The sequence below is a fragment of the Halichoeres trimaculatus genome, unplaced genomic scaffold (genome assembly GCF_033239565.1).
Source record: "Halichoeres trimaculatus isolate MK-OKI-2021-1 unplaced genomic scaffold, fHalTri1.1 fHalTri1_scaffold_83, whole genome shotgun sequence".
NCBI lineage: Eukaryota > Metazoa > Chordata > Actinopteri > Labriformes > Labridae > Halichoeres > Halichoeres trimaculatus.
The window spans coordinates 20,325-46,363 of NW_027437262.1; the positions used below are offsets into that span (position 1 = coordinate 20,325).

The 26,039-nt window shown below is 41.1% G+C and overlaps 1 protein-coding gene across 6 annotated transcripts; it reads right to left on the bottom strand.

Moving 5' to 3' along the window:
- Positions 1-783: 783 nt before the first annotated feature.
- LOC141786746 (5-hydroxytryptamine receptor 3A-like) lies at positions 784-26,039 on the bottom strand. 6 transcript variants are annotated; one of them, XM_074665266.1, is made up of 16 exons: positions 25,896-26,039; positions 25,598-25,666; positions 25,462-25,518; positions 14,764-14,835; positions 14,486-14,569; positions 13,352-13,408; positions 12,736-12,887; positions 11,942-11,986; positions 11,733-11,842; positions 5,414-5,583; positions 3,721-3,881; positions 3,098-3,203; positions 2,993-3,010; positions 2,708-2,881; positions 2,439-2,524; positions 784-2,005 (listed from the first exon to the last, which is right to left on the bottom strand). In XM_074665266.1, the coding sequence occupies exons 1-16, from the start codon at positions 25,930-25,932 to the stop codon at positions 1,760-1,762; spliced, it is 1,644 nt and encodes a 547-aa protein (XP_074521367.1). In that variant the 5' UTR covers positions 25,933-26,039; the 3' UTR covers positions 784-1,759. The 6 variants fall into 6 exon arrangements, with proteins under 6 accessions (XP_074521367.1, XP_074521363.1, XP_074521364.1 ...); XM_074665262.1 differs by having other exon boundaries at positions 2,993-3,203; XM_074665263.1 differs by lacking the exon at positions 25,462-25,518 and having other exon boundaries at positions 2,993-3,203; positions 25,896-26,038.

The following is a 26,039-nucleotide window of genomic DNA, read 5'->3' on the forward strand; positions in this document are numbered from 1 at the left end:
CAATATTACATTTTGGGACAAAAAGAATAGAATAACTTGCAATTATTTTTTGATGCCGTGCTTGCAAGATTCTTTTTTTTTAATGTGGAACCTGAACAGTGTGGTGTGGCATATGTCAAAGGCCACTGCCCTCACTGATTTGCCCTCAACTATAATAATATCTGAGGCTTGTTCCAAAATACGGAGGGGAACCCCTCTGTTAGTGACTCTCTTCCTCACTCTTTGCATACTGAAAATAAACAGAATACAATTTCTCTATTTAGATGATTCATTCACTCTATGACAAGTTTATATGACACATACAACATACAACAATAACTAATTGCTAAATTTTGCTTAACAAGTTATTTGGGAAATTATTTTCTTTATCATTAGCGTTAGTTTCTCCATGTGATTGCCTGTTGTGTTCATCATGAGCAATAAGATATATTAATGTTGCCTATTTTGAACTAAAAATGTTAAAAAATATGATTGTGTGGTCTTTTCTAGTATGACTAACCTAACAGCATGGGGACAGTTGCAACAGTTGCAACTGTCCCCATGGTACCAGTCATGACAAAACGCTGTGTGCTAGCTAGCCACATTGACATTGACACATGCTCACCATGTCATTTAATAGTCAACAAAAAGTGATTCAAACTAGAAAGGTTTGGATTCATTCATACATAAGGTCAGGACAGTATGACTAAAAAACAGCTCATGAAAAAAGCTACTTTCATTATTCCAAAACAACTTTACTTGATAGAAGCAGGACCAGATGCCCAATATGGCCTCTCTCTCCTTGGTGGGTAGAGGGTCTAACTGAGCATGTGCAGTGTGAGTGTCATCACTCTAGCATGTTTCTGATTGGAGAAATAAGGCTTGTTGCAACCGTCCTTGCTGCAACTGTCCCCAGTCTCCCCTATATTGTGGTCAATGCCCCAGAGATCTTGGGTGGGTTAGTCAATTTATGTGGGTTGGTATGTTCTTTTATTCCATTTATCCAGTTTATTACAATAAGTTTCACTTTCAATTCATCAATGCATTTATCCTTTTATAGTTTTAAAATAAAGACTCTGTCCCACAAGCATCCTCAGCCATTGTGGTAAAGACGTGGCTCTTGTTAGTGTGTGCATTTAGTGGTCCTTAGGGATGGGTACCATATTAGATAGATAAGATAGACAGATAGATAACTTTAGTGTTCCAATTGGGAAATTGTTTTCACAGCCTGCCAAGCCCGCCATTCAGGTACTTTTATAGGTACTGACCGAATTCTGTCAAAAGTACCGGATACCGACTCACACAAACCCAAAAGGACCATGTTTAGGTACTTAAATGCATCCATTTGACTGTGAAGAGTGAAAGAGTAGGTGATTTTCCATACAAGACATAAACACAAAATTGGAAGGTTATATACTGATGAAAAATATTGCCAGGTACTGGCATCAGTACAGTCTCATTTTAAATGTGAAAGGTACCCATCCCTATTAGTCATCAAAGGGACATTTGGTCTTTGTGTGGTCCGTGAATTTGTGTTCTCTGGGGAAAATCTGAAGCAGCCACAGATACCGAGAAATATCATTAGAAATTTAGAAATGACCAGTTTTGAACTCCTGAATAACCAACAGGCAAATAGAAAAGAGCAAGACTGTTTGAGGATCAGGTCTAGAGTCCTCACAGGGTCTTTAAGGAAGCAGGACTGATCCTCCAAATCAAGCCTTTAACTCTGACCTGTTGAACATCTGGACTCTATGACTCTCTGTACTGTTGGTTTCACTCTTTAGATGTTCTGGTGGTCTTCATGGAGCCAAACTGAAAACACAGATCCCAGGAACACACTGGCAGCTAGGAGATAAACAATGAAGTAAATCCGGTTCAGTGTTTTGGTCTTTCTGGTCCAGTAGCCAGGGTCCTCTTCTTCCTTCCTGCTGCTGAGAAGCAGAACCACTGTCTTCAAAACCTCCCTCAGCTCGTCGCTCAAATTCTGTAAGTCCTGGATCTCCTGGGTCAGCTGGCTGCTGCTGCCCTGAAAAAACAAAAACATACCATGGTGTATTAGAGCGGTTAGAGGAAGAAGAAGATGGAAAAGAGGAGTCATTGAACTGAAAGTCAACAGTGGACCTAATATTCTGTCTGAGAAGCTGCTGATGGGGGGAGGTGTTGAATAAAGGAAGAAAGTGTCAAATCAGCCTTTCTGAGGCTTTCAGATGACTCAGACAGTTACACCCCAAATGATTCAACCCTGATTGGAAATGAGCTCCATGAGCAAAATGTACAAACTTCCCTCTGTTAGCAACAACAAACCAAGAGCCGCATTCAAAGCCCTCTGCGTCTGCTCTCTTTCTGTCACCTAAAGCTGAGTCAGGGTTTGTTCTAGGGGCTCTGGATCTATGGGATGAAGAGAATATGGAGCAGAGAAGGATCACAGCAGTTTGACAGAAATACAATTTTATGCTGACCTCTTTCACCTCTGGCAGCAGCTCAGGAGGCATCCCAGCAGGGGACTGGTCAAAGACACGCACACAAGGAATGGATTTGTTCATGTCTGTAAAGAAACATGGGAAAGCTTAGAGCCTGAACAAAGAGACAACAAATTGAAATGATAGATTCTACATGAGGAAGATCTGGAGAAAGACTCTGCTGCTCCACAAATGAGGCAGCTGTCTGTTTCCTCCTTTCAGTCAGAAAGCTTTCTGTTAATATTGATGTTAGTTGAGCTGAATCTCACCTCTGAAGCACTCGTGGACTTTTCCTGCTTGGTCCCTGTAGTCCTCACCCAGGCTTTGGTCTTTATCTGCCTCTTGGTCCTGGGACACATGGTCCTTTTCCATCAGGTACATCATCAAAATGGTCTCCAAGAGGCTCAGCATCATCAGAGTAAAAACCCCGATACAGTAGACGGCTGAAAGAAGAAAGCAGTGACAGAAAGAGCAAAGCAATCAGTGAGCTCACAGTGAGTTAGTAGGTGCTGCTTAAGATCCATCAGTTAGTGCAGGACTCTGAGCTCCTTTACCTATGAGTGGGATCCTGTCTGAAGAAGAAGGCAGAATATCATTCAGAATCAGCTGCATCACTGTGACAGCCAGCAGCACAGTCACCTTGAAGCTCAGCTTCTCACCTCCACTTTCTGAGATCAGGAAGGAGGCCAAGTCCAGACACAGGAAGAACAGGACGGGGACTATGAAGTTGGCCACATAGAGGACTGAACGCCTCTTTATAGTCATCTGTGAAATCATGGTTAAGATCAGGTTGGTCTTTTTGTTCCAACACTTCAGTTAAGAAAGCTCAACAGTCTTTGTGCCCACTGCATATCAATGAGCTGTCAAATCAGCAGGTTAGCATCATACAGGTTATCATAGAGTCAAAGTCTTTGTTTAATGCTCACTGTTTCTCTCTTTATAGACTGAACTACACTCAAATCAGTAAGCAGTGGGGACAGTTTGGCCATTTCAAAGCAACATCAGTGTTTGGAACCAAACTAGTGGAAAGAAGAAAAACTGGAGCTGTTCAGGATGAGGGGAGCTGAACAGGTGTGTGTTGATCCAAACAAGCTAATGCTCTGCAGCAGTCCATGTTGTTCAATCAATAGAATCAACATGTGAATAGAGTCTGGCCTGTTTGGAAGAGATGGACCAATGGGCTCTATGAAAATGTGTTAGTGTGTGTTAGTGTGTGTGTGTGTTTGTGTGTGTGTGTGTGTGTGTGCGCTTGCGCGTACAGACTCCTGCTGCTGGTACTCACTGTGTAAACCAGCATGCTTGAGGGAATGTTAAATTTAAAGACCATTGTAGTTTCCACGGTTACGTTCATGAGAAGCCACTCCGACTCAGTCTTCATGTAAGCACGAGTATCCTTTAACATGTATCCATTGGGGATACCTGAACGAAGCTGTATTTGTCCCACTGATGATAGAGAAAGAGAGACAAGTGTGAGTATTTTCTTCCAGTTCTAACAAAGACAAGGTATCTGGTCTTGGTGTCATGAAGTCCTGTACTAGCCCAGGGACTCCAGACCCTTTGACCTTGGTGAACTGTTCCTGATGTGTTCATTTTTGTCCTTTTTTTCCCAGAGGGGATCAGAAATGGCTGCAGGAGGAAGTGATGGAAGCAACTGGACAGACCTTTAACCAATCGGAGCCAAGTAGCATGTGACCCAGGGTAGCTCAGAGCTACTTAGAGCGTCCCTGTAAAAAGTGTTGAAATTGTCTGTCAGTGAATGAGAAAGTTGAGCAGTTGAAAGAAGAGGGTCAGTCACAGATTGAACAGAATGTAGAGAGAACTTTAGAGATTATTCTCTATCAATACTATCAAAGTGATGTCCTCACTCTCTGTAAACTCCATCAGATTCTTTGGATCTTTTAGAAACCTTTGAGTTATCAAACTGCCACAATTATCTCTAACCATGAAGGCTCTCTTAACACTTCTTGTTCATGGCTAATTCAACAGAGAGTTAACTGCTCTGATCAATGTTCAGCCATCTGTCACAGCTTTGATATGTCAACGTCATCATTACATTTTTAGGATCAAATCAAATCTGAGATTTTAGTTTCAGTTATAAGCCAGCTGTGATGGTTTGTAAACCAGCAGGGTTTTCTGGGACCCGAAGGGGGACTGAGGCAAAAACAGGTTTGAGGGTTTTTATTGAGAGATTAGGTTTAGATGGTGAGATGGAGAGTGTGGCTGTCGGTGAGCAGCTGTAGGGGTGATCCTTAGAGGCACTGGAAAGAGAGACATACAAGGGTTAGTCCCCAAGAGATCCAAAAAACACACATGCACAAAAACACAAGAGATACTATATCGATCTGATTACCACGGTGAGAGCAGGAATCAACTGGCCGGCCCATTCCTCCAGCAGAGCTTAAGTGCCGGCGCTCCTAATCACCCAACTCGAGACAGGTGTGCAGAGTGCAGCCGCAGGAAACCTCTAAGCAGCTCCACAGAGAGGGGAGGGGAAAGGAGAGAGAGAGCAGCTTCCACAACAGCCAGGATCATGACACCAGCTAACAAAAAGATAAATATCTGCAGCGCTCAGCTCACAGCTAAAATATAGTCCCTGTCATCTTTAGTGTGATGGAGGCCAGCTGGATGCTGATAGGGTTAAAAAGTGTTCTAATGTCTCTGAATCAAAAACAGCCAGAAAATAAAACTTAATCCTACTCTACCCTTAAAGAAATAACAAACAATAAGTGACTTTAAGTCAAATGATAATGAAGATGAAAAGATGGAAATATCTCTAACTGTAAAATGGATGAAAGAAATGTGTTTTCTACATGTCTAAAGGTCCCACACAGTCGTAATTAGGCTCAAACAAACAGCTCGTTGTAATAAATAATAGACATGAGAATCAAAAAGTCAAATGTGGAGCATGTTTGGTCCCTGATCCCAAGAATCAGAGATTTAATGTTAAAAACACAAACATTCAGAGTTATACTCACGCTCATGTTGGATTGACTTGAATGTTAAGTTGCAGATCTGAGTGTCAAAGGGAAATCTGTAGAAATCCATCTTACAGGTGCTGACCAGCACCATGCCACTCTTTTGATTTATCCATCCATTAAACCTCATGGTGAGATACTGAGTGTTAAAGAGCTTATCTTTGTTTGTTCTGAAAGAGACAAAAAACAAGTGACTCTAAAAGCATGCTGTAGATTCAAAGTGTTGAAAAATTCTCTTTGTGTTTCTGCTTGAAATGAAGGCAAAAAGTTCATCATTTGAGTCAAATGAAGCTCTGAGCTCATCTCAGTGACAAAACGATAAAAACACTTTGACGGCACAGACTGAGCCCTAACACCTCAGACAGCAGCATGGACACATGGAGAGAGGACAGGTGCAGAGGGTCTTGTTACAGACCTGTGTCCTGGTAAACTCTGGATGTGGCTTAAAGTGTCACCAGTCTGTCACCTAGATAAGATCTCCCTACAAGTTCAAAGGGGGACCTTTGGAACTGAAACACCAGTAGATCTCTGCTCTGGCTTGATAATCCACATTCTTGCTTTTAGTGGATCCTTTCAGACCTGTTCAATCCTCTTTGTCTTTAGAGCTCTTCTCCTTTTAAGGGTAGATTGAAATTTGCCTTTCCTCATGAAAAAAGAAGAATCAGTGAAATAGCAGCCTCCACTACCACCTGCTAGCTGTGACAGCAGCAGAAACTGTCCTAACAAAAACAACCTTTCAGAATCTCAATAGTGCTGTAGGGCTACCACATCAGTTATAAATATACAGTTTAAGGATTTTACTGGTCTGAAATATCTAAAGAAAAATACATCAAGATCGTTCCTCCCTGCAGCCATCAGAGTTTTTAATTCTTTAATCTTTGGAAGATGAGCCCAAACAACATGAATTTCCCTTTGGGGATGAATAAAGTATTCTATCTATCTATCTATCTATCTATCTATCTATCTATCTATCTATCTATCTATCTATCTATCTATCTATCTATCTATCTATCTATCATGTAAATCAGGGGTTTTCAAAGTGTAAGACAGTGAACCTCTCTTCAGAGAACATGAGGTCGTAGGGGCCTCCCCTTTTTAAATAAAACAAAAACTACTTATAATAAATAAACACTCCACTCTGGTTGGAACCACAAAACATATGAATGTTTATTTTATAAATTCTGTTCTAAACCAGTCCCCCAAATTTTAGCTGAAATGGGTAGGAATTAGATGAATTTCGTTCAATGCCTATATGTTCATTTATCATGATGACTTCATGAACATCAAACATTAAAATAAAATTAGATGAAAGCTCTTGAGCCAAGAAAGAAAGCATGTCCACTACTGCAAAAGAGAATAAAAGATCAATCAAAATTCAGGAATTAAAAAATCATTCAATTACAGATCAATCATACACAGAGCTGCTTTTAGCATCTGCAAAACTCTTGTTTAAGAAGACTGTTTAGTACAGCTTTTCAAACGCCAAAAGATTACAAATTCACAGTAAACAAGGTACACACTGTGGCCTTGGAGAATCTGGTGAAAGAAAAACCCAACTTTAAATATCCGTCGTTACCATTGTGCAAAATACGTAGGGGTCTGAGACCCCAAAATTGATATATGAGACCTGCTAAAAGGCTCAACGGCAACATTTCCAGAGGTCTCTTAAGAAGTACATTTCGCCATACATCGTTTAGCTGAGTTCATATGTTCACATTAGTGTGTGTTTGTGGACACATGCCCCTGAGGGATACGTGAGTGTCCTGTTTGGTTGCAGAGCAGAGCAGTTGTCCTGTAGCTGCCTGCATGGTTGCGCGTTCACAACTCTCCTCCGCTCTCTACAAAGCGCATGGCAATGTTCCACCCCGATACACACAAAGGATAAACAAACGTGTGTACGCACACACAGAGACGAGCATGCAGACAGCATCAGGGAAAGTAATGATGAAACTACAGTGCATTTGTTTCCATAATTTTTGTGCTCAGTGCTAATTCAGACATGTAGTTTCTCTTCTTGGGCCTCCCCTGGACCCTTTAGCAGCCCCCAGGGGAGGCGGGCCTCACAGTTTGAAAACCACTGATTTAAATAAATGTGAAGTTAGGTCCAGAGTTTATTCAAGGCTGTTGTGGCTGACCAAGCTTCACAACCTACTCCTACCACAACCAGCATTTAACAGCAAAACAGTCAAAAACACAAACACTGGTCCTGAATCACGTCTCACAAGAGCAAGAGTGGAGCCACATATTTCTGTACAAAACTCTTTAAGCGCTTACTAGCTCCAACTACGTGTCTTCCTCTTGAATATTTAATTAGCCAGCATCAACTCCCAGTTCTCATGCATGCGTCACATGGGCTGTGAAATGGGAGTGAGTGCTTCAAATTGGCAGCTCAGCCCCACCCCCCAGTCTCTGCTCCACGTACTCTACTTATGCTGCATTTGTATTCAGAACTGGAAAGTCTGGAGTGGGAATGGCGTCACCGCCGAGTTTAGCATTCCAGTTGCTTGCCATAACAGTAGTATTTCTGTATATCAACATTAAATAATACTATATACATGGCTGACTTATTGCAACAAACATTAGTCAGAAATTCTAAAATTAAGAGAATCTAACAGGAGCTTAGTTACTATTTACCCTGGAACCTCAGAATATCCAACTTAGAACTCAGGGATAGTGTGAGTGCTCCAGCTTCCAAGTTGGAAATTCTGACCTTGGTGGGGGGCATTCAGTTGGGTGTTCCCACTCGGAACTTGGAAATTCCAACAAATGCAGCACTGGAATAATGGAGAAATGTTGTGTACTGGGCGTTCGTGTAGTGACGTAATGACTACACGACACGCCCACTAGATAAGACGGAAATCACAGAAAAACACGCGAGACACTGTTGAAAGTTTATAAAAAGGAAGAAGACAAAAAATAAGAATGAGCCATGGAAAGATTATCACTATTATTATGTCAAGAATTGAATAGACATATTTCTGTGTGTGCTGCAACATTTAATAACTTTAATCTTCTTTTTGGACAGTGAATTGAAAAATGATGAAAAAAACCCCCTGGTGCAGCACCTGTCAGGGGAGGCAGCACTCAAATTAAAAAGTTTCCAGCTGAAAATGGAAAGAGCCCTCTCTTCTGAGGCTTTTCTCAGCCATTTATGATATAAAATATAGATTGGGAAGCTTTGAAACATGTTGCATTTTTATTATTTGCATAGCAACATGCAAGTTTTACATTTCACAGAGCCATCGCACTAATAAATGGGAACAAATATTACAAGCTTCACTGAAAACATTGAGAGCCGCATCCCTGCGTCCAGAAATTGCCTGGACGCATGCGCTCTCTTCCAGCTTCCTCCCACGGTTCCACACAATAATGAACTCATAATCTCAAATATATATATGTATACATTTATCATACATAAATATATATATACATATATGTTTGTATTTTAGCTAATTAATTCTTGTCCCGAGTTGTTTCTTTAATTATTATCATTATTTTGTGGCAGAGTCAAAGAATATTAACATTTCAACGCTTTAAAATCAATTCATTATAAGGCAACAAGCAAAACGGTATTGAGTGTAAAAGCAGAGCAGAACATTCAAAGTTTAAATGCTACCCGGGCTCATATCTCTTTAAGAACAGTATAGTGGGCGTGTCATGTATTGACATCACTACGTGACACTCCCACTACATTATACCACCAGGGTTTTTTCTATCATTTTCAATTCACTGTCCAAAAAGAAGATTAAAGTTATTAAATGTTGCAGCACACACAGAAATATGTCTTTTCAATTCTTTACATAATAATAATGATAATCTTGATAAACCTTGGCTCATTCTTATTTTTTGTCTTCTTCCTTTTTTTAACCTTTAACAGTGTCTCGCGTGGTTTTCCGTGATTTCCGTCTTATCTAGTGGGCGTGTCGTGTAGTCTTTACATCGCTACACAACACGCCCACTACACGACGCGCCCACTACACGACAGGCCTCTGTCTTGCAAGCCGCAGACAGATACACTTGGATTAATGGCCACTTATCAATTTCATGTACGCCTAAAATGTGCTGTGATAGAGAGAGAGTGCTTCTGATTGGCTGCTAAGCCCCATCCCTACTCCAAGTCTCAGCTGCACTTGTGCAGTGAAATTTGATCATTCTTTTGTGTGTGTGTGTGTGTGTGTGTGTGTGTGTGTGTGTGTGTGTGTGTGTGTGTGCGTGTGAGTGTGTGTGTGTGAGTGTGTGTGTGTGTGTGTGTGTGTAAATTATACTTGTTTTTGCAGCTAGGTGAGGTCCTGACCGTATGAGAGGCAGATTTTGCAAGATTTTAAACTGCAGTTATAGAGCAAAAACCTTTATGGCAATGCAGTGAATAGCACAAGGCTTTGATACACATATATGCATTTTAAGCCTGTACTGTTAAAAATGAGCGAGTTAAAAACGGGGTACAGAGAGAACAATCATGTCCTGGAGGGCAGACAATTCACCTTGTAGCAGATGGGAAGATTTCCTACACTCCTGTCAGACTGAAGCTCTCTGAGCAAAAACTGTCTCTCAGAAGAGTTAAGAAAGGATTCCAAATGAAGGAGGAAGGCGGTAAATCATGTCTGAAGATTGAGGTATGAAGACGTTGTAGACATTTTTACAAAAAAAAAAAAAAAAAAAAGGTGGAATCTGTGACTGCAGCGCACTCTGAGTTGCCACATCATGTGCTTATCTCTTGTGAGAACGCTTTAATCATCATGTTGCTTGAACAGTGATATCTCACAAACTGTAGAAGGGCATAAAGCTAAAGACATCCATTCAGCTGCGAGTGTGACTCTGTGACGGCGTGCACTCCGTCATGGAGGGGGAGTGTGTAGGGGGCCCATAGAGGGTGCGTCTCAATGCGTTAACTTGGTGCTTCCTCCGTCCTATCTCCTCCACGACATCAGAAGTACTTTCCCAGTCACCATTTTGAAGACTGTCCCAAAGCGACAGAGGAGAGAGGAGAGAGGCTGGAGGGGACTGATCGGAGGAGTTATAATCGAGGAACACGAGAGCCGGCTTTGGGGAAGTCTTTTCACTGACAGACACGCCCCCATATAGAATATCACTCTCTGATTGGACACTGCAGCGGGTCAGACTTTACATGACACTTCACAAACGCAACAGAGTTTAATGAGAGAAAAGTCGAGCTGAAAACAGGCACAGAGGATCATTTAGAAACGGATCATAAATCTGGTAATACAGTGTTCGCTGTGAGTTTAAAGCACAAAACACTGAACACAACCATCATCAAATCAATTTAACAGAGGATTAATACAAAAAACTGACTGATAAATAAAATCTTCCTGAGACACAATAAGGTGGGTTACATTAATAAGCTTCAGAGTTCACAGTCAGATGGGCTCTATAAAGGCTAAATAATTCATAAATAATCTTACAATTACGCATTTTACCGGAAAAGTGATCCATGAGCTTTTAAACAGCACACAGAATAAACAGAGAGCAGGTTTTCTTCATGGTAACGTGTGTGTTTAACAGGTTAAAAACACGGATAAATCTCTGTCACTGTTTCTGTTTGATCAGAGTTATTACAGCGCACGTGCCCAGACGCGCAAACAGCTGTTAGAGCTGACTGACAGATGATCCAGAGGTGATCAGCTGATGCCGTCATCACTGAAACACGTCGCTTCATGTGACGCTCTGAAGGAGGAGGATGTCCCATTGCTCTAAAAACGAATCTCCTCCATCCTCTCTCCTCTCTTCATTTCCTCGCGTCTCTCCCATGCATCTCTGGTGGGAGGGACTAAGACGCAAGTGAATGACGCAAGTGGAGGAAGGAAGGATGGAACTTTGGAGCTTTGAGACGCACCCAGAGACGCACCAATTGTGTCATCTTTGTTGTATGGCCTTTGTCTTTTTCTTACTGCCCTCTGCTGGTTTGGGGGTGCAGTGCAGTCCCTTTTATCGCTTCTCAGCACTGCTTTGGTTTGTTTAATCTTCATGAGACTAAAGCTGCTGAGGAAATGCAGACAACAAGGGGGAATTTATGTTTTTGGTCCTTTTGGTTGAAAAGCACCCTCAGAAAGTGATGTTCCAGAGGCACCTGAACTCTAGGGGGACAGTCAGAACTACTCTCTGGCCTGAATAGGCTCAGAGGGGTCAGGGTATTGGGGTTAGTGAGGAGCATGAGGAACTGTCTGATGATACATACATACATACCAACACAGTGAATGTTTTAAAGGAAAACAAAGGTTTGTAACGAAAACTGAAAGAGTTTGGTCAGAAAGCCTTGTGCACAGAGCTTTTTCTGCTGTGGAGGACAGAAAGACAAACTTACACCTCTTCAATGGTTAAATCTGGTTTCCACAACAGCTCAGTAGGAGCAGTGATCTCGTAGGTCTCACAGAAATCCCTCGGTTTCCAGTTGATAAATTTATTTTCCCACCACTTAAAAGAACAAGATGTAAAGTTCAGTTAGTTGAGTCATATGGTCTTTTAACAAAAAAGACCAAAAAGTCAAACAAAAAGTCTTTAGAGTGAACTCACCATCATCATCCAAAAGTAAGAAACTAATTCCTGTTCCTTTTCTTTCTACGAGGAGAAACAAGAAAGTCCTGATCAAGCCTCAAAGGTCAGATAAACCTACATTTAATTATCATAAATGCCAGCAACAGCTTTAAAAAAAACATTAGCAACAACAAAATTCTGAAAAAGCTGAGTCATGTCAAAGAAGAAGCAGGAGAAACTATGTGTCATTATCAACAGGTTAGTCACATGAGTGAGTCGAAAAAAATGAGCCTCCAGAGAGGATTTCATCATCTGCACAACATGATATCATGAGAGGATGAGAGAATCTGGAGAAACCTCTGAACAACAGGGACAAGAACCAAAACTATGACCAGATGGACCTCAGGCAGCTCTGCATTAAAAACAGACATGACTCTGTTGAGGAGATCACTGCATTCATGAAAACAGACATAACTCTGCAGAGGAAATCACTGTATCAATAAAACAGACTTTACTCTGTAATGGAGATCCTTGAAAACTTTTGGGAACTGAAGAAAGTTAGGGTTAGGGAGTCTTTCTAAAATAATTCACAAGTAATTTATGTTAGAGACAAAAGAAAGGAAAGACAAACTGACTGATGAGAAAGAATGACTGCTGTGTTGAAATTAGTGGATAACTTGAGGTCTAGAAACTGGACTTCATCCATTGGTCCATGGTCCAACTAAACACAGAGTCAGTTTGAGATCTACTCCCACAGACATTAATCCATAAAGCAGTAATATGGCTTCGGCAGAAGACAAAAAAAAAATTAATTGAAGGTTAAAAACACTTACCACGTCTAAAATGCTGTAGAGGTTTATAAACAGCATTACATTTGTGGGGCTCCTGATATGTTTGGTTGGGCGGGTCCAGTAAAACTTGACTTTGTCCGATAAATGAAAGTAATTTACGATGTTGGTATAATTACAATGATCTGGCCAATCACCTACAGAGAAGACAAGACATTTTCATTAAAACAGTAATTTCCCTGTAAAAGAAGCAGTCATTAAGTCTGACTGTAAACTGGAGAGTAGTCACTTTATGTTCCTGTTCCTGGTTTGAATAAAACAGTTCTGTGAACTGCAGTAACTAATGACTGAGAAGAGTCACAAAGCATACAGTGACTTCTTTTCCAACTCAGCATGGCAGAGTGTGTGAACATAGCTGTACCCAGAGTCAAGAGGAAGATTGAACAGAAGAGCAGCTTGTGGCTTTAATTCAAAGAAAATGACTGAACATTAAGTTTTTCATTCAGCTCCAGTGTTTGGTCAAACGAGCTAAATGTCATGGGAATTAATCAAAAACTTGATAACTGTGAACAAGATTACATAAAACAGTCTGTATGTAATACAATAAAATTTGAATAATAACCTTCATTTATGAATCACTTTAACAAATAAAGGATCATACCTTCCTCAGAGTCGTACTGATCATCAGGAGGCTGAGTGTGATTGGAGCTGCTTCCACCTGACACAGAAAGAGTTCACAGGTTTTCATGTTGTCGTTATTTTCATGTTTATGTATTCAAGCAGGCTTTTGGAACCACAAGGTGAAGGTGATCAGCAGACCTCAGGGACCGCGGTGGAGTGTAAATATTTAAAAGGTCAGGTACTGAGGTGCTGATCCATGTAAAGATTTAAACACAAACAATAAAAATTTAAAATGAAATCCAAAATAAATGAGAGGGTCCAGCTGCAGACCTCCACTCTCAGCCGATTAACGGCTGCTCCAACGAATCGGAAGCCAGCTCCAATGTGAGACGGATGCGACGTAAAACTGTTCCCTTTTTTCAGTATTACATGTCTGATTGGCTATTCCACCTCCAGCTCCTCTGACGTAAGACAATCCTATTGGCCCTCGTTTATCAATCTTGGTGAGAATTTGCGCAGATCTGGGTGTAAAAATCAGTTTACCAATGTTCACGTGTGATTTATGAAACGTGCATACCAGGACCAATCACGGCGTACGCCTGATCAGCTGTTGATAAATGCGGCGTCTGAAAACAACCGGTTACATAGCACGCCCCTAATTATTCAAGGTAAAGCTGGCCGAACCCAGGGCCGGTCCTACACATTTTGGTGCCCCAGCGAGATTGGCATTTGCGTGCCCCCCCTGGGTGCCCCCCCCCAACAAACATTACTCAGACATCACCACGAATTAAAGAACACAAACATGTTTTTTTTATTTTCTGGCTCATATAACAAAGTCAGTTTTACTCCTTTAAGGAGGTAGGAGAAAAAAATACAAATAAAATGCTAAAACAGTCTTCAAACAAGATAATTGTGCATTGGATGTCTCATTCACATTTATAGAGGTCATATAGTGAAGTTTTAACAAAATTACTAACAAAGTCAGCCAGTCCTAGTGGCAGTAAACATTTTTGTATGCATAGAAAAGGTGCTATTCAATACTCTTTGTATCACATCAAAGTCAGTTTTACTCCTTTAAACACGGATGATAAAATAAAATGTATAATGTTAAAATAATAAAACAAACATTTGGTTGAACAACATGTTTCAGAGAGTGGTGTAGATGGGAGATCACCAGATGTTTGGGCTAGAGGAGCTGCACAGTGTGTGTCAGTGGAGGAGGTGCTGGATGTTGGGGATGTTGGAGCTGAAGGTGCAGCTGTAAACAAAGCACATTCATGCTCTTACACCACTGCATTGTCTTTTGTGTACAGTAATGTTACTGCACATAAACAAAACAAATACAATTTATTAAATTTGACTAAATCCTACATGTAATAGCAAGGTGTAACTGTAAACTACACCAACTTATCAATTACACGAGACCACAAATAATTGGCTGGAGTTACTTACATGCTTCAGAGAGTGGTGTAGAAGTCCCTTCTCCTCCAGGAGTTGGGGGCTTCAAGAATTTGCTGAGTGTGTCTGTACGAACACAGGTACAGTTATTAGCCTAGCAAAAGCATGTATAGCTGCACAGTACAAACAATTTAAATCATTTTTGTAATTGATAATTGTAGTCACATTATCACTGATATAATGGGGCAGCCTGCTACTAATTTTGAGACTCAAGGCAAGCATGATGACAAGGGTTTGGGTTTGTACCTCTGCAATGCAGGTGTAAAGTAGTAACCTAGTTTTTAGTAATAAAACTACTACCAAGCCCAAACGTGAGGAATGAGCATTCATCTCAATCTGTATGAATCTATCAATAGCCCATCATAACATTGCATTATCTAGCTAGCTTTACCTTTAGCTTTACTACTTTTATTATTACTTTATTACTTAGCTAACACTAGCGTTAGCGCCTGTCAGCCTAAAATAACACAGAAACGCAAAACAGCGCTTTGTTGACATAGCTTACCTCTTAATTGGGCTTTCCTTTCCTCCTTCTCTTTTCTCCGTTTTCTGCCCTGCGCACCTGAGGGTTTGTGCCTTTTCATTTTTAAAGAACGCTACCTGTCTGCCTGATATGATATGCGCGGCGGCAGCGGCACCAACATAGGGTGCGTCTCAATGCGTTAACTTGGTGCTTCCTCCGTCCTATCTCCTCCACGACACCGGAAGTACTTTCCCAGTCACCATTTTGAAGACTGTCCCAAAGCGATAATTGCGCTCAGAGGAGAGAGGAGAGAGGAGAGAGGAGACTGATCGGAGGAGCTATGATCGAGGAGACACGAGAGCCGGCTTTGCGGAAGTCTTTTCACTGACCGACATGCCCCCATATGGAATATCACTCTCTGATTGGACGCTGCAGCAGCTCAGACTTCACATGAAACTTCACAAACACAACGGAGTTTAATGAGAGAAAAGACGAGCTGAGGACGGGCACAGAGGATCATTTAGAAACTGATCATAAATCTGGTATTAAAGGGTTCGCTGTGAGTTTAGAGCACAAAACACTGAACACAACCATCATCAAATCAATATAATCAGAGGATTAATACAGAAAACTGACTGATCAATAATATCTTCCTGAGACACAATAAGGTGGGTCATATTGATAGTAATATAACCCACTTTATCTGATCGTGAACTCTGAAGCTTCAGAGTTCACGATCAGATTGGCTCAAGATAAAGGATAAATAATTCATAAATAATCTCACAATTACGCATTTTACCGGAAAAGTGATCCGTGAGCTTCTAAACAGCACACAGAATATACAGAGAGCAGGTTTTCTTTATGGTTACGTGTGTGTTTAACTGGTTAAAGGAACAGACAAATCTCTGTTACTGTTTCTGTTTGATCAGAGTTATTACAGCGCACGTGCCCAGACGCACAAACAGCTGTTAGAGCTGACTGACAGATGATCCAGAGGTGATCAGCTGATGCCATCATCACTGAAACTGGTCGCTTCATGTGACGCTCCGAAGGAGAGGATGTCCCATTGCTCTAAAAACGAATCTCCTCCGTTCCTCTCTCCTCTCTTTATTTCCTCGCGTCTCTCCCATGCATCTCTGGTTGGAGGGACTAAGACGCAAGAGAACGACGCAAGTGGAGGAAGGAAGGATGGAACTTTGGAGCTTTGAGACGTACCCCATGTAGTTGTGTTTACGCGCACGTCTTGATTGGGCTGCGGTTGCCAGTTGTGCAGAGACATATCCCCCCCCACTAAAGCAAGCAGCAGCAGCATCGTGTCTCTGTTCAAGTGCATCAGCCAGGCCAGATGAAATATTGTAAATAAAAAGTGTATTGATTCTTGCTTATTTGTTCATTGTGTAGAAAAGGAGGGGGGCACCTGGGCGCCCAAATATTCTTATTTTTATTTTTTATTTTTTTGTGAGGCGCCCCAAGCACACCTGGCGCCCCAGGCAAGAAACTGCTTCGCCTGTAGGACGGACCGGCCCTGGCCGCACCCACGGAATTTACGACATGGGGTGCTTCCCAATGTGCCAAAAAAATGCAGTCTCCTATCTCCTCTCTCCTCCGCGACACCGGAAGTACTTTGTGAGCAGCCATATTGGAGGACATTCCAAAGTGCCAAATGTGCTCGGAGGAGAGAGGAGAGAGAAGAGAGGAGACTGAGCTGGAGGAGGCATAATCGAGGAAACACAAGTGCAGGCTTCGCGGAAGTCTTTTCACTGACAGACACGCCCCCTTGTAACGTATCAGAGCCGGCCACAAAGCGTCAGCTGTCCACATGTGTGAAACGTGAGCACCATGGAGCAAGATACGCTGTTTAAGTGTAAAGCCTGGCTCGCACTTCAGGATTCTCGCCCCGATTTAACCCAGATTCGGTCCTCCCCACAATCAGGGAAAAAATCTGGTCGGAGACTTAAATCAGCCCCGACGTTCGGCAAAGATTATCTTCTAGTGTGAGCGGTTGACAGATGAATCTTTAGCCCCACGATCGTCTCACAGACTCGTCGGAGCTGCCCCGATAATTTTCAAACATGTTTGATATTTATCTGGATGATTACAACATTCATTCTCACTGAGGATGACAACAGACAATTAGAAAGAGCCCCAGAGACCGGACAACAGACAACAAGGCTTAAAGTGAAACTGAAAGGCTCCGGGTCAGCTGACTGCGCGCTCCACTGGCTCACTCCAGCCAGTTCAATAATGCCTTTAAAAATAACACATAACCACGCCATTTTCATACAGTAGCAAACTGTTGTTTTCTCAGTGATGGGTGTGAGATCATGCCATTATTGGCTGATACAGCAACAGTTTCACCTCTGTCCCTCTGCGTGCGCGTAATGGATGAAAGGCACCGCTGCAGACAGCTCTGCTTCTCTCTCCTCCTGTCCCACCAGTGAGCTAAGCAGTGCTTATAGCAGAATAAACACATTATTTATGAACACAAAGTGGCCCCAACATAAGAATTAAAAACTATCACTCTGGGCCTGGGAAAACGTGACATTTTTCTTTTTCATTCATGAACATATTCATGTTAAACTGATTTAAAAGTGAATATGAATTTTCCGTGGTCGAGCGCCCTGTTGTTTACATTATTTTCCTTAATTTAGTTTCTCCCGTGCGTTCGGACCGGTTTATCCAGCTGTGATGCTGTCATCACTAAAATACGTCGCTTCATGTGACGCTCATAAAATGAACCTCCTCGTCTCCTCTCTCCTCTCTTCGTTTCCTCGCGTCTCCGGCATGCATCTCTGGTGGGCGGGACTAAGACGCAAGTGGAGGAGGCGAGTGGAGGAGGCGTGGATGGAACTTTGGAGCTTTGAGAAGCACCCATGGAAGGACGCATTACGGGGAAAAAGGAACTTCTCCATGCCTGTAATCGGCAACGCTATAGCAGCAGAGGTAGAGAGGAAATGACACGTTGCTGCGTTGTTCAACAGTCGGAAAATAGAGCGAATCAGAAAAAAAATCATCTGCAAGGAAATCACTGCAGTAATTCAGCAGCGTGGATGTGACAAACTAGAATACATCTGAGTTTGAAACATTTAATTTACACATCGTTTGTTTACACCTTGGTTAAGTAATCCTTGTTGTCTGACTGTTAGAAGCCACAATATTGGTTATTGTTTCCATTCAGGACCAGAAACGTGGAAAGTTGTCTTTCAAAGATGTGTTTGAGCTCTTAAAGAAGCTGCAGACTCCAGCCTGAACCTGAACCTGTCACAGACTGAGGAGGGAGTGGAGCTGAAGTGTGTCATTCGTGCGCAGTTACACACAGGTAGTCCAGAGATTTATTCGTACCATGAGACGAGCACATAGGTTGTGATCTCATGTAAATGAACGTCCTTCGTAAGGATCAATATATTGATCCTTACAATATTATCATTTACATCATCTTCACGGTAAATCCTGTAATCAATACCGCTTCCTTAAAATAAAAACCTTTTTTAAAAGTTTGATCCAGCGTCGTCTGAATGTTCTCTGCGGAGACTTTATCATGGACATGGGAGTGCATTAAAAACTTATAACAGCCTCTCTATTTACACATTTTTCGGTAAACCGATCGAGGAAACATTTTTTGTAAACGTAGAAATCAGCTGACAGCTCCTGCTGTTCTTTCATAGCGAAGTATTTTATAGATTGGCGGAATAACAGTGAGCAGTTAAAAGCATTCTTGATGTCATATCTAATTCAAGGATCTAAATCTAAATAATCTAAGAACATGAGTTTTTAATTCTGAAAATGTTTTTGTTCATATGATCTAATAATTCTCCTTCACAGATGGATTTCCCTCGGCACAACCCGGCTCTCCACTGGCATGAACGACGCCCATGTTCAGATTGATAAATGCCAATCTGTGCGTGGAAAGGAGCGTACACTCATTTTTCAGGCATACGCACGTTTGATAAATGAGGGCCATTGGATTGTTGAAATTACTCTAATCGTATCACATAAACAAATATGAATAATGAAACAGACTTGAACTTATTTTACTTTTATGTGTTGAATATGATAAATTAATATCTTTAAACCTTGTATTGATGCTGCTATCTCCGTTGTACAGTTACAACAGCAGTTATGTAAAAGAAAGGTTGTGATAGGACTCTCAGGCAAATAAAACAATTGTGCATCTCAAATGAAAACGCTCAGGATCATTGCATAAAACGGAGGAGCTCACGCACTTATGTTGCTTTGCTCATAACCTGCATTTTGTAACTCTTATTTTAATGCAACACACGCAGAAAAATACGCATGTCTGCCCAAATTAACTTTTAAGACAATAATCTGGAGCGTTTTCTTTTCATTTCCTTAGTATTACGTCATTTCCTTCTGACAGTGGAGGAGTATATGACATCACTTCCTTCTGACGATGGAGGTGTAGAGTATCCAAGACAAGTCGGCTGAGAGTGGAGGTCTGCAGCTAGACCAGTCTTTTTCAACCCCATTTGAATTCCAGGCGACCCCATGTGGGCTTGCCTGGAATTCAAATGGGGTCGCCTGGAATTTCCAGCAGTTGATTCATTAAAAAAAAGAAATAATAAAAATTAAAAAAAAAAAATATATATATATATATTATTAATGATTGAATAGGCCCGTATATTTCATTTAAATTAAAACACCAAACATTTTCGTTTATAATAATTACTATTATGTAACTACTACTAATAATAATAAAACAAGTTTAACCCTCTCTACTGGATGTTACGTCAGACATGAGATGCGCTCTCCCCACCACACCACATTACTTTGAAAACAAAAAAACACAAATAAACAGACTCCCACTGAAAAAATCTGATATTGGTCTGCATTCACGCTTTATTTAGAGAATTTTCAGTGCGTTACTTTCACACAAAACACCGCTTAACAAGGCTCTAGTTCTCATTGTGTCGTAAAACAGTGCTACCGCAGCTGGCTACCTGGCTACGAGGCGCTCGCCCCTTGGTGTATCAGTCCGCACGCACAGCTTGACAGATATAAACAAACACAGGTAGTCTGCCAGGACGGAGAGACACAATGAGAACTAGAGCCTTATTAAACGGTGTTTTTGTATATATATATATATATATATATATATATATATATATACTTATATATATATACTTGGCGCTACCCAAGTAGCTGCCTGTTGCAGCAGCTCTCTCGTCTTTGTCCGTTTCTTGTAATTTTTTCGTCTCTTTTTCGTCATCTTTGTATTTGGAGTGGATCATCACTTTGTATGGTTCATTGTCGGTCACGGACACCAAACTTTTTGTGTCTTCGGCGGTATTTTTTACTACTTTTCTCCTGTGTTTGTCTGGAGATCCTACATGTAACCATGGCTGCATTGTTTACATGCGAAATTAGCTGTTAGCAGCCTGTAGCATGTCAATGCTAACTAGTGTAGGGCTTGATGATTTCCCTCGAGCTGAGGAGGAGGCGGTGAGGACGACGTGCTGGTTCTCGGATGTGAGCTGGGAGGTGACGACATGGACCTGTCCTTCCATCCATCGTAGTTGGGAACGTGGGATCTCGCTCCGGGGGATGGATGAGCTAGCTGTGCTAACCCAGCGGCATCATGCTGTTCACGGACGTGGCTGATGGAGCAGACATCGGACGCCGCAACACATCGGAGGAGCTTCGCCTGCTGTGAGCAGACAGGATCCAGGAGACAGAGACTGAACAGACTGCTGGGGAGGCTCAGTCCTGGACCCTGTGGAGGTGGAGACTGGCTGGGCTGGAGAGTGGTGGACGAGTGGTGGACGGGATGTCGTCATCTAATTTCTTATGGACATTTTTGTACTTTCTATACTCTTTCTTACTTTTGTTTTCTTAAATGCTGCGGTGACTCCTGAATTTCCCCTCGGGGATAAATAAAGTATTTTCTATTCTATTCTATTCTATTCTATTCTATTCTATTCTATTCTATATATATATATATATATATATATATATATATATATATATATATATATATATATATATATATATATATATATATATCGAAATCTATTACATGAACAAAAACAATCATTTGTTTTAGGTGTCTGGGGTCGCCCGAAACTTTTGATGTAAAAATGGGGTCACAGCCCAAAAAAGGTTGGGAACCACTGAGCTAGACACTCTTGAAGCAGTTTGTGGGGTTTCCCTGCGCTCTCTCTCAACTCTGCTTTGGGCTGAGCAGGAGCTCACTTTGTGAGCTTCACTTCATGTGATTATCAGCTGATCAGATCATTATAGTGATCACCAAGAAGCACTGCTGTTTTGCCTAACGTGGCTTCGCCTTACGCCGCCTGGTATTACTGGACTTTGCTTTGCTTTATATGTTTTGCCTTGACTCGGCTGGGCCATGGTACACCTGGGTTTGGCTGCCTGAGTCATATGTGTATCCTGCCCAGAACCAAACTTAATTGTCGTTGAGCCTGCTGAGTCTGGGCCTTACTTGTGCTCTCTCAGCCGAACTTAACTTGGCTCAGAACAACTGGGCCTATTTGTTTTAAGTGTGTGAAAGTGAGTTAATTAATTTGATTTGGATTTCTTCTTTTGGATTTTGGTTCAGCACTGATTTGAGTCATTTTGTTTCTGTCTCCTTTTCTTCCTGGTTTGATATTTCCTTTTTCCCCTTTTGGTTTATTCGCTTATTTCCTTGTGCCTTAATTCTTTTGTTGTCATATTAGAACTTTGGACACAGTTATTTCTTTTGGTTTGTTTCTTTTGTGAATAACAGTTATTTCTGAGGGTTGGTTTGGGTACCCCAAGGGTAATGTGGTATTGACTGTTTATTTGTGGTAAAGTAATTTTGGTTCAGTTATCTGTTTTCTGTTATTTCTTTATTATCCAGTGTAGTAGTTGTGTTCAGGCTACTTTAGCAGTTACCTTTGGTGGCCTTAAATGTATTTTTGATTTATTTGTGGGTTAGTTGGGTTTTTGGTTTGTGTTAATTGAATTAATTTTCTCTCCCTCTCCTTATAGGACTGGAGTCTGGTGGTGGTGGTCCTGGGTTCCTGGTGGTGGTGCTCCCCCTCCTCGTGTGTGGTGTGGTTCTTCTTGAGTTTTTGCACAGTTCAGTGTGTGTTTTTCACAAGTTACTGGGTGTTCCCTTCCCCGTCACATCCCAATCCAGCCCACTGGTGAGCCCAGTCCTGCCAGGTCCCCTTTTTCCCTTGTTTTCTTGTCTTTTGGAGTGTGTGGGTGCTTTTTATAAATTAAACCTTTTAATCTGTTCTTGTTTGAAAAATAAAGTTTCTGTGTACTTTCTAATGTGAACCACGTCTCTGGTTCCTCTTTGTGGACTGACCTGTGTGCCTATCATCAGTGAAAGTGAACCCTTTCCCTGGGTGCAAGTCCAAGGGTGGCGTTGCCTGGCTCTATTATCAAAAGTAAATTAAGGGAAACTCAGACCCCGTCCACTCTAGAGAGAGTGTGTGTGTGCGTGTTTAGGCTGGTTTCTTTCACCTCCTCCACTCGCCACATTTTGATAACAGAGCTTTGCAACTTTTATATAACTGGTTGGTTGTTCCTTACTTGACCTACTGTTTTGAAGTATGAGGAACTGCAAGTTAAACTTCCATCCTGCCAAACTTCATTTTACAAAAAAGAGCAATAAGGAATATTAACAGAAGTCCATACAGAGCTCCCTTAAACCCCAGTATTCATTAAGTTACAGTTGCTGAAGCTTAATCATAGATTTCAACATGCTACAATTTATGTAAAAAGCTAATAAAAAGCTCTGACCATCAAACATTCAGTACAAATTTAAAAAGGGAGAAAGCATTACAAGTTAAAAGGATTAGAAATATTTAAAAAATCAAGATCCAGAACCACGCTAAAGGAGCACAGTATTACAGTTAAAGGTTTCTCTTTATGGAACAACCAGGACAGGGACTCTAAGGAAACCAAATCATTCAGTATCTTCACAATACATGCATAAACAAATACAGGGATGAAAGATATTCTTAAACTTTCAACTTAAAATAAATAAATAAATAAGTCAATAAATAAGAATAAAACCACCAAAATATTACTGACAACCATGATACGATTTTTTTAAATTTTTTTTGTTGGGTTTTCTTTTTGTTTGATGTAAATTTGCATTTAGGTTGTAAATTGCTTTGCCTGTCTTCTTTCTGCAAAAAAGAATGAAGGCAAAGCTGAAAGGCATGCTGGAAGACAGTATTTTTGTTTTTATCTAATCATGTGTTTAACATTGAATGAATGAAGGGGCAGATACAATAAGACTTTTTCTCTTTTTTGCTCCTTTTCATTTGTTTGAGATTTGTGTTGTTTTTATATTGTACTTTTATTTTGTTGCAACATAAATTAAAAAAAAAAAAAGTTAAAATAAATAAACTAAGAAAAAAAAAAACCTCATCCATCTTTCAGTGAGAGCTGCCCCTTCAGCAGGCAGAGGACAACTGGTTTCTCTAGTCCATGACACACAGCGGCCCTCATTTATCAATCTGAACGTGAGTGTAGGGTACGCTCAAATCCCACACCAGGTCTGAGTTTGTGTTTGCAGGTTTCATGTCATTATTAGATCATATGAGCGTAAATCATTTTCAGACAGAAAAACAGAGGTTTAAAGAGAAATATTTAAATATTAATAGTTAAATTAGATATGAAACAATAGTGGTTCTAACATTTCACTCCTCTTCTGTCAAGCTTTCACATACATCACTTATAAAAGAGCAGAGAGCTGTCAGCTGATTTCTCCATAAAATAAATAAAAAAAGATTACTCTATGGGTTTTAAAAATAAAAAATAGAGAGGCTGTTATGTGCCACTAATGTTTTGTTTCTGTTTTATCTTGAGGCCACCTTGGACCTCCATACCTGCTTCGCTCCTGATCCCTGGCACCTCTGAGCTGGCTTCAAAAGCCACTGCTTGGCTCCTCCCACACTCTCTCTCACACTGCAGCCAGGATCAGCAGCAAGGCAGCAGCTCCTCTGAATCCTTTCTGGTCTTTTCTTTCAGTTTTTTGTAATAAATGATTGTTGAAACTTCACTTAATGTCTCCTATGTTGCCTCCCCTGAGCCAGGGTCGTAACAAGGCTGTTATCAGTTTTTAATACACCCCCATGTCCATGATAAAGTCTCCGCAGAGAACATTCAGAGGATGCTAAATCAAACTTTGAGCCAGGATTTTTTAAGGAAGCCGTATTGATTACAAAATATACTGTGAAGATGATTATTTCACTCCTCATAATCTTATCATGTAAACGTGAATTGTGTGTGAAAAAGTGACCGTTTCATATTAAATTGTGTTCATTTACATGGGATCACAAACAACCCGCTCGTCTTGTGGTACAAGTAATCATAAAACTCATTGACACACTTCTTGTCCAGGCACCAAATCAACCACGAATAAAGTTAATGGGATCAGTTTTTAAGTGCACTAGTTTGCAGAATTGAAAATGTTTTATCTGTATCTGACACACAGTGCAGGTTAGTCTGTCCCTCCACCACTTCTGCCTGAAACTAACGCAGAGCCGGTGAGAGCTCCTCTCCCTCCTCAGTCTGTGACAGGTTCAGCAGGAGGGGGTGGAGAACATCTCTGCAGTCACTGTGTGAGGGTCTCATCAGGTCCAGGATCAACCTTGACCTCAGCTTTTATAGACAGCCAGGAGACCTGGACTCTTCCAGGACCATGTGGTGCTTTAAGGGCATTTTGAGTGATGTGGCAGACGGTGACCTGAAGTTTGGGAATGTGCTAAAACTATGATGTTTTTATTTATTTATTTATTTATTTATTCAATATTTCAACAGAAAGTTTGTTGAAATAATAATTTTGAGTTGAACTGAATTACTTGGGTAAATTGAGTAAGAGCAGCAAATAAAGTGGTTCAAAAAAAAAAAAAATCTGTCCGTCCGTCCGTCCGTCTGTCTACAGGGAAACATACTATGCCTCAGGTTGTATTTCCATCCTTTTGCCATTGAAAGTTATTTCCTCTCCTGTGGCTCTTTTCTTTTGATCTGGTTCAGATGAATGAGTGATTTATTGTTGCATTATGTGTGTGGTGTCAGTGACACTATCCAGCTGCCAATCAGAAACCACATTTGGTCAAACAGGCAGTTTGATATAAGAGCAAACTAAGCAGCTATGAAACAAACAAGATGACATAAACCTATAATATAGTCTGCACCAATCTGTCAACAATAACCTCCATTTATCATTCACTTTAACAGACAAACAAACACACAAAGGTCCGTACCTTCCTCAGAGTCGTACTCATCATCAGGAGACTGAGTGTGATTGGAGCTGCTTTCACCTGACACAGAAAGAGTTCACAGGTTTTTTTCTGTCATTATTCTTTATCCCACTGAGAAACAAAATCCCTTTCTACATACCGTCCAAGTGGCTCTGGTTGTAGGGACCTTCAGCATCAGGAGGCTGTGTGTGGTTGGAGCTGCTTCCACCTGACACAGAAAGCATGATCAGCTTCTGATTGAAACATTCTATCTTTGCATATGCATCCCCTCTTTTCAACAATCAATGCTTTTCCTGCTCACAGAGCTCACAGCTCACTGACACACCATCAATACTTTGCTTCAATGAAATCAACTCTGCATGAATGTTTGTGAATAGTTGGAATCAAAATGTAGAGCTCCACAGCAGCATGCTTCAAAGAGAAGAGAGCCAGCTTACCCGTGAGGAGGAGCAGAAAGAGGAACCCTGCAAACATCCTGACCGTGGAACGTCTCCTGTCACTAAGGATCCCTGTCCCTCAGACTCTCTGCAAGATTCTGACTGTACACATCACTGCCTTGTTGTGGAAGAGGGCAGGCCACA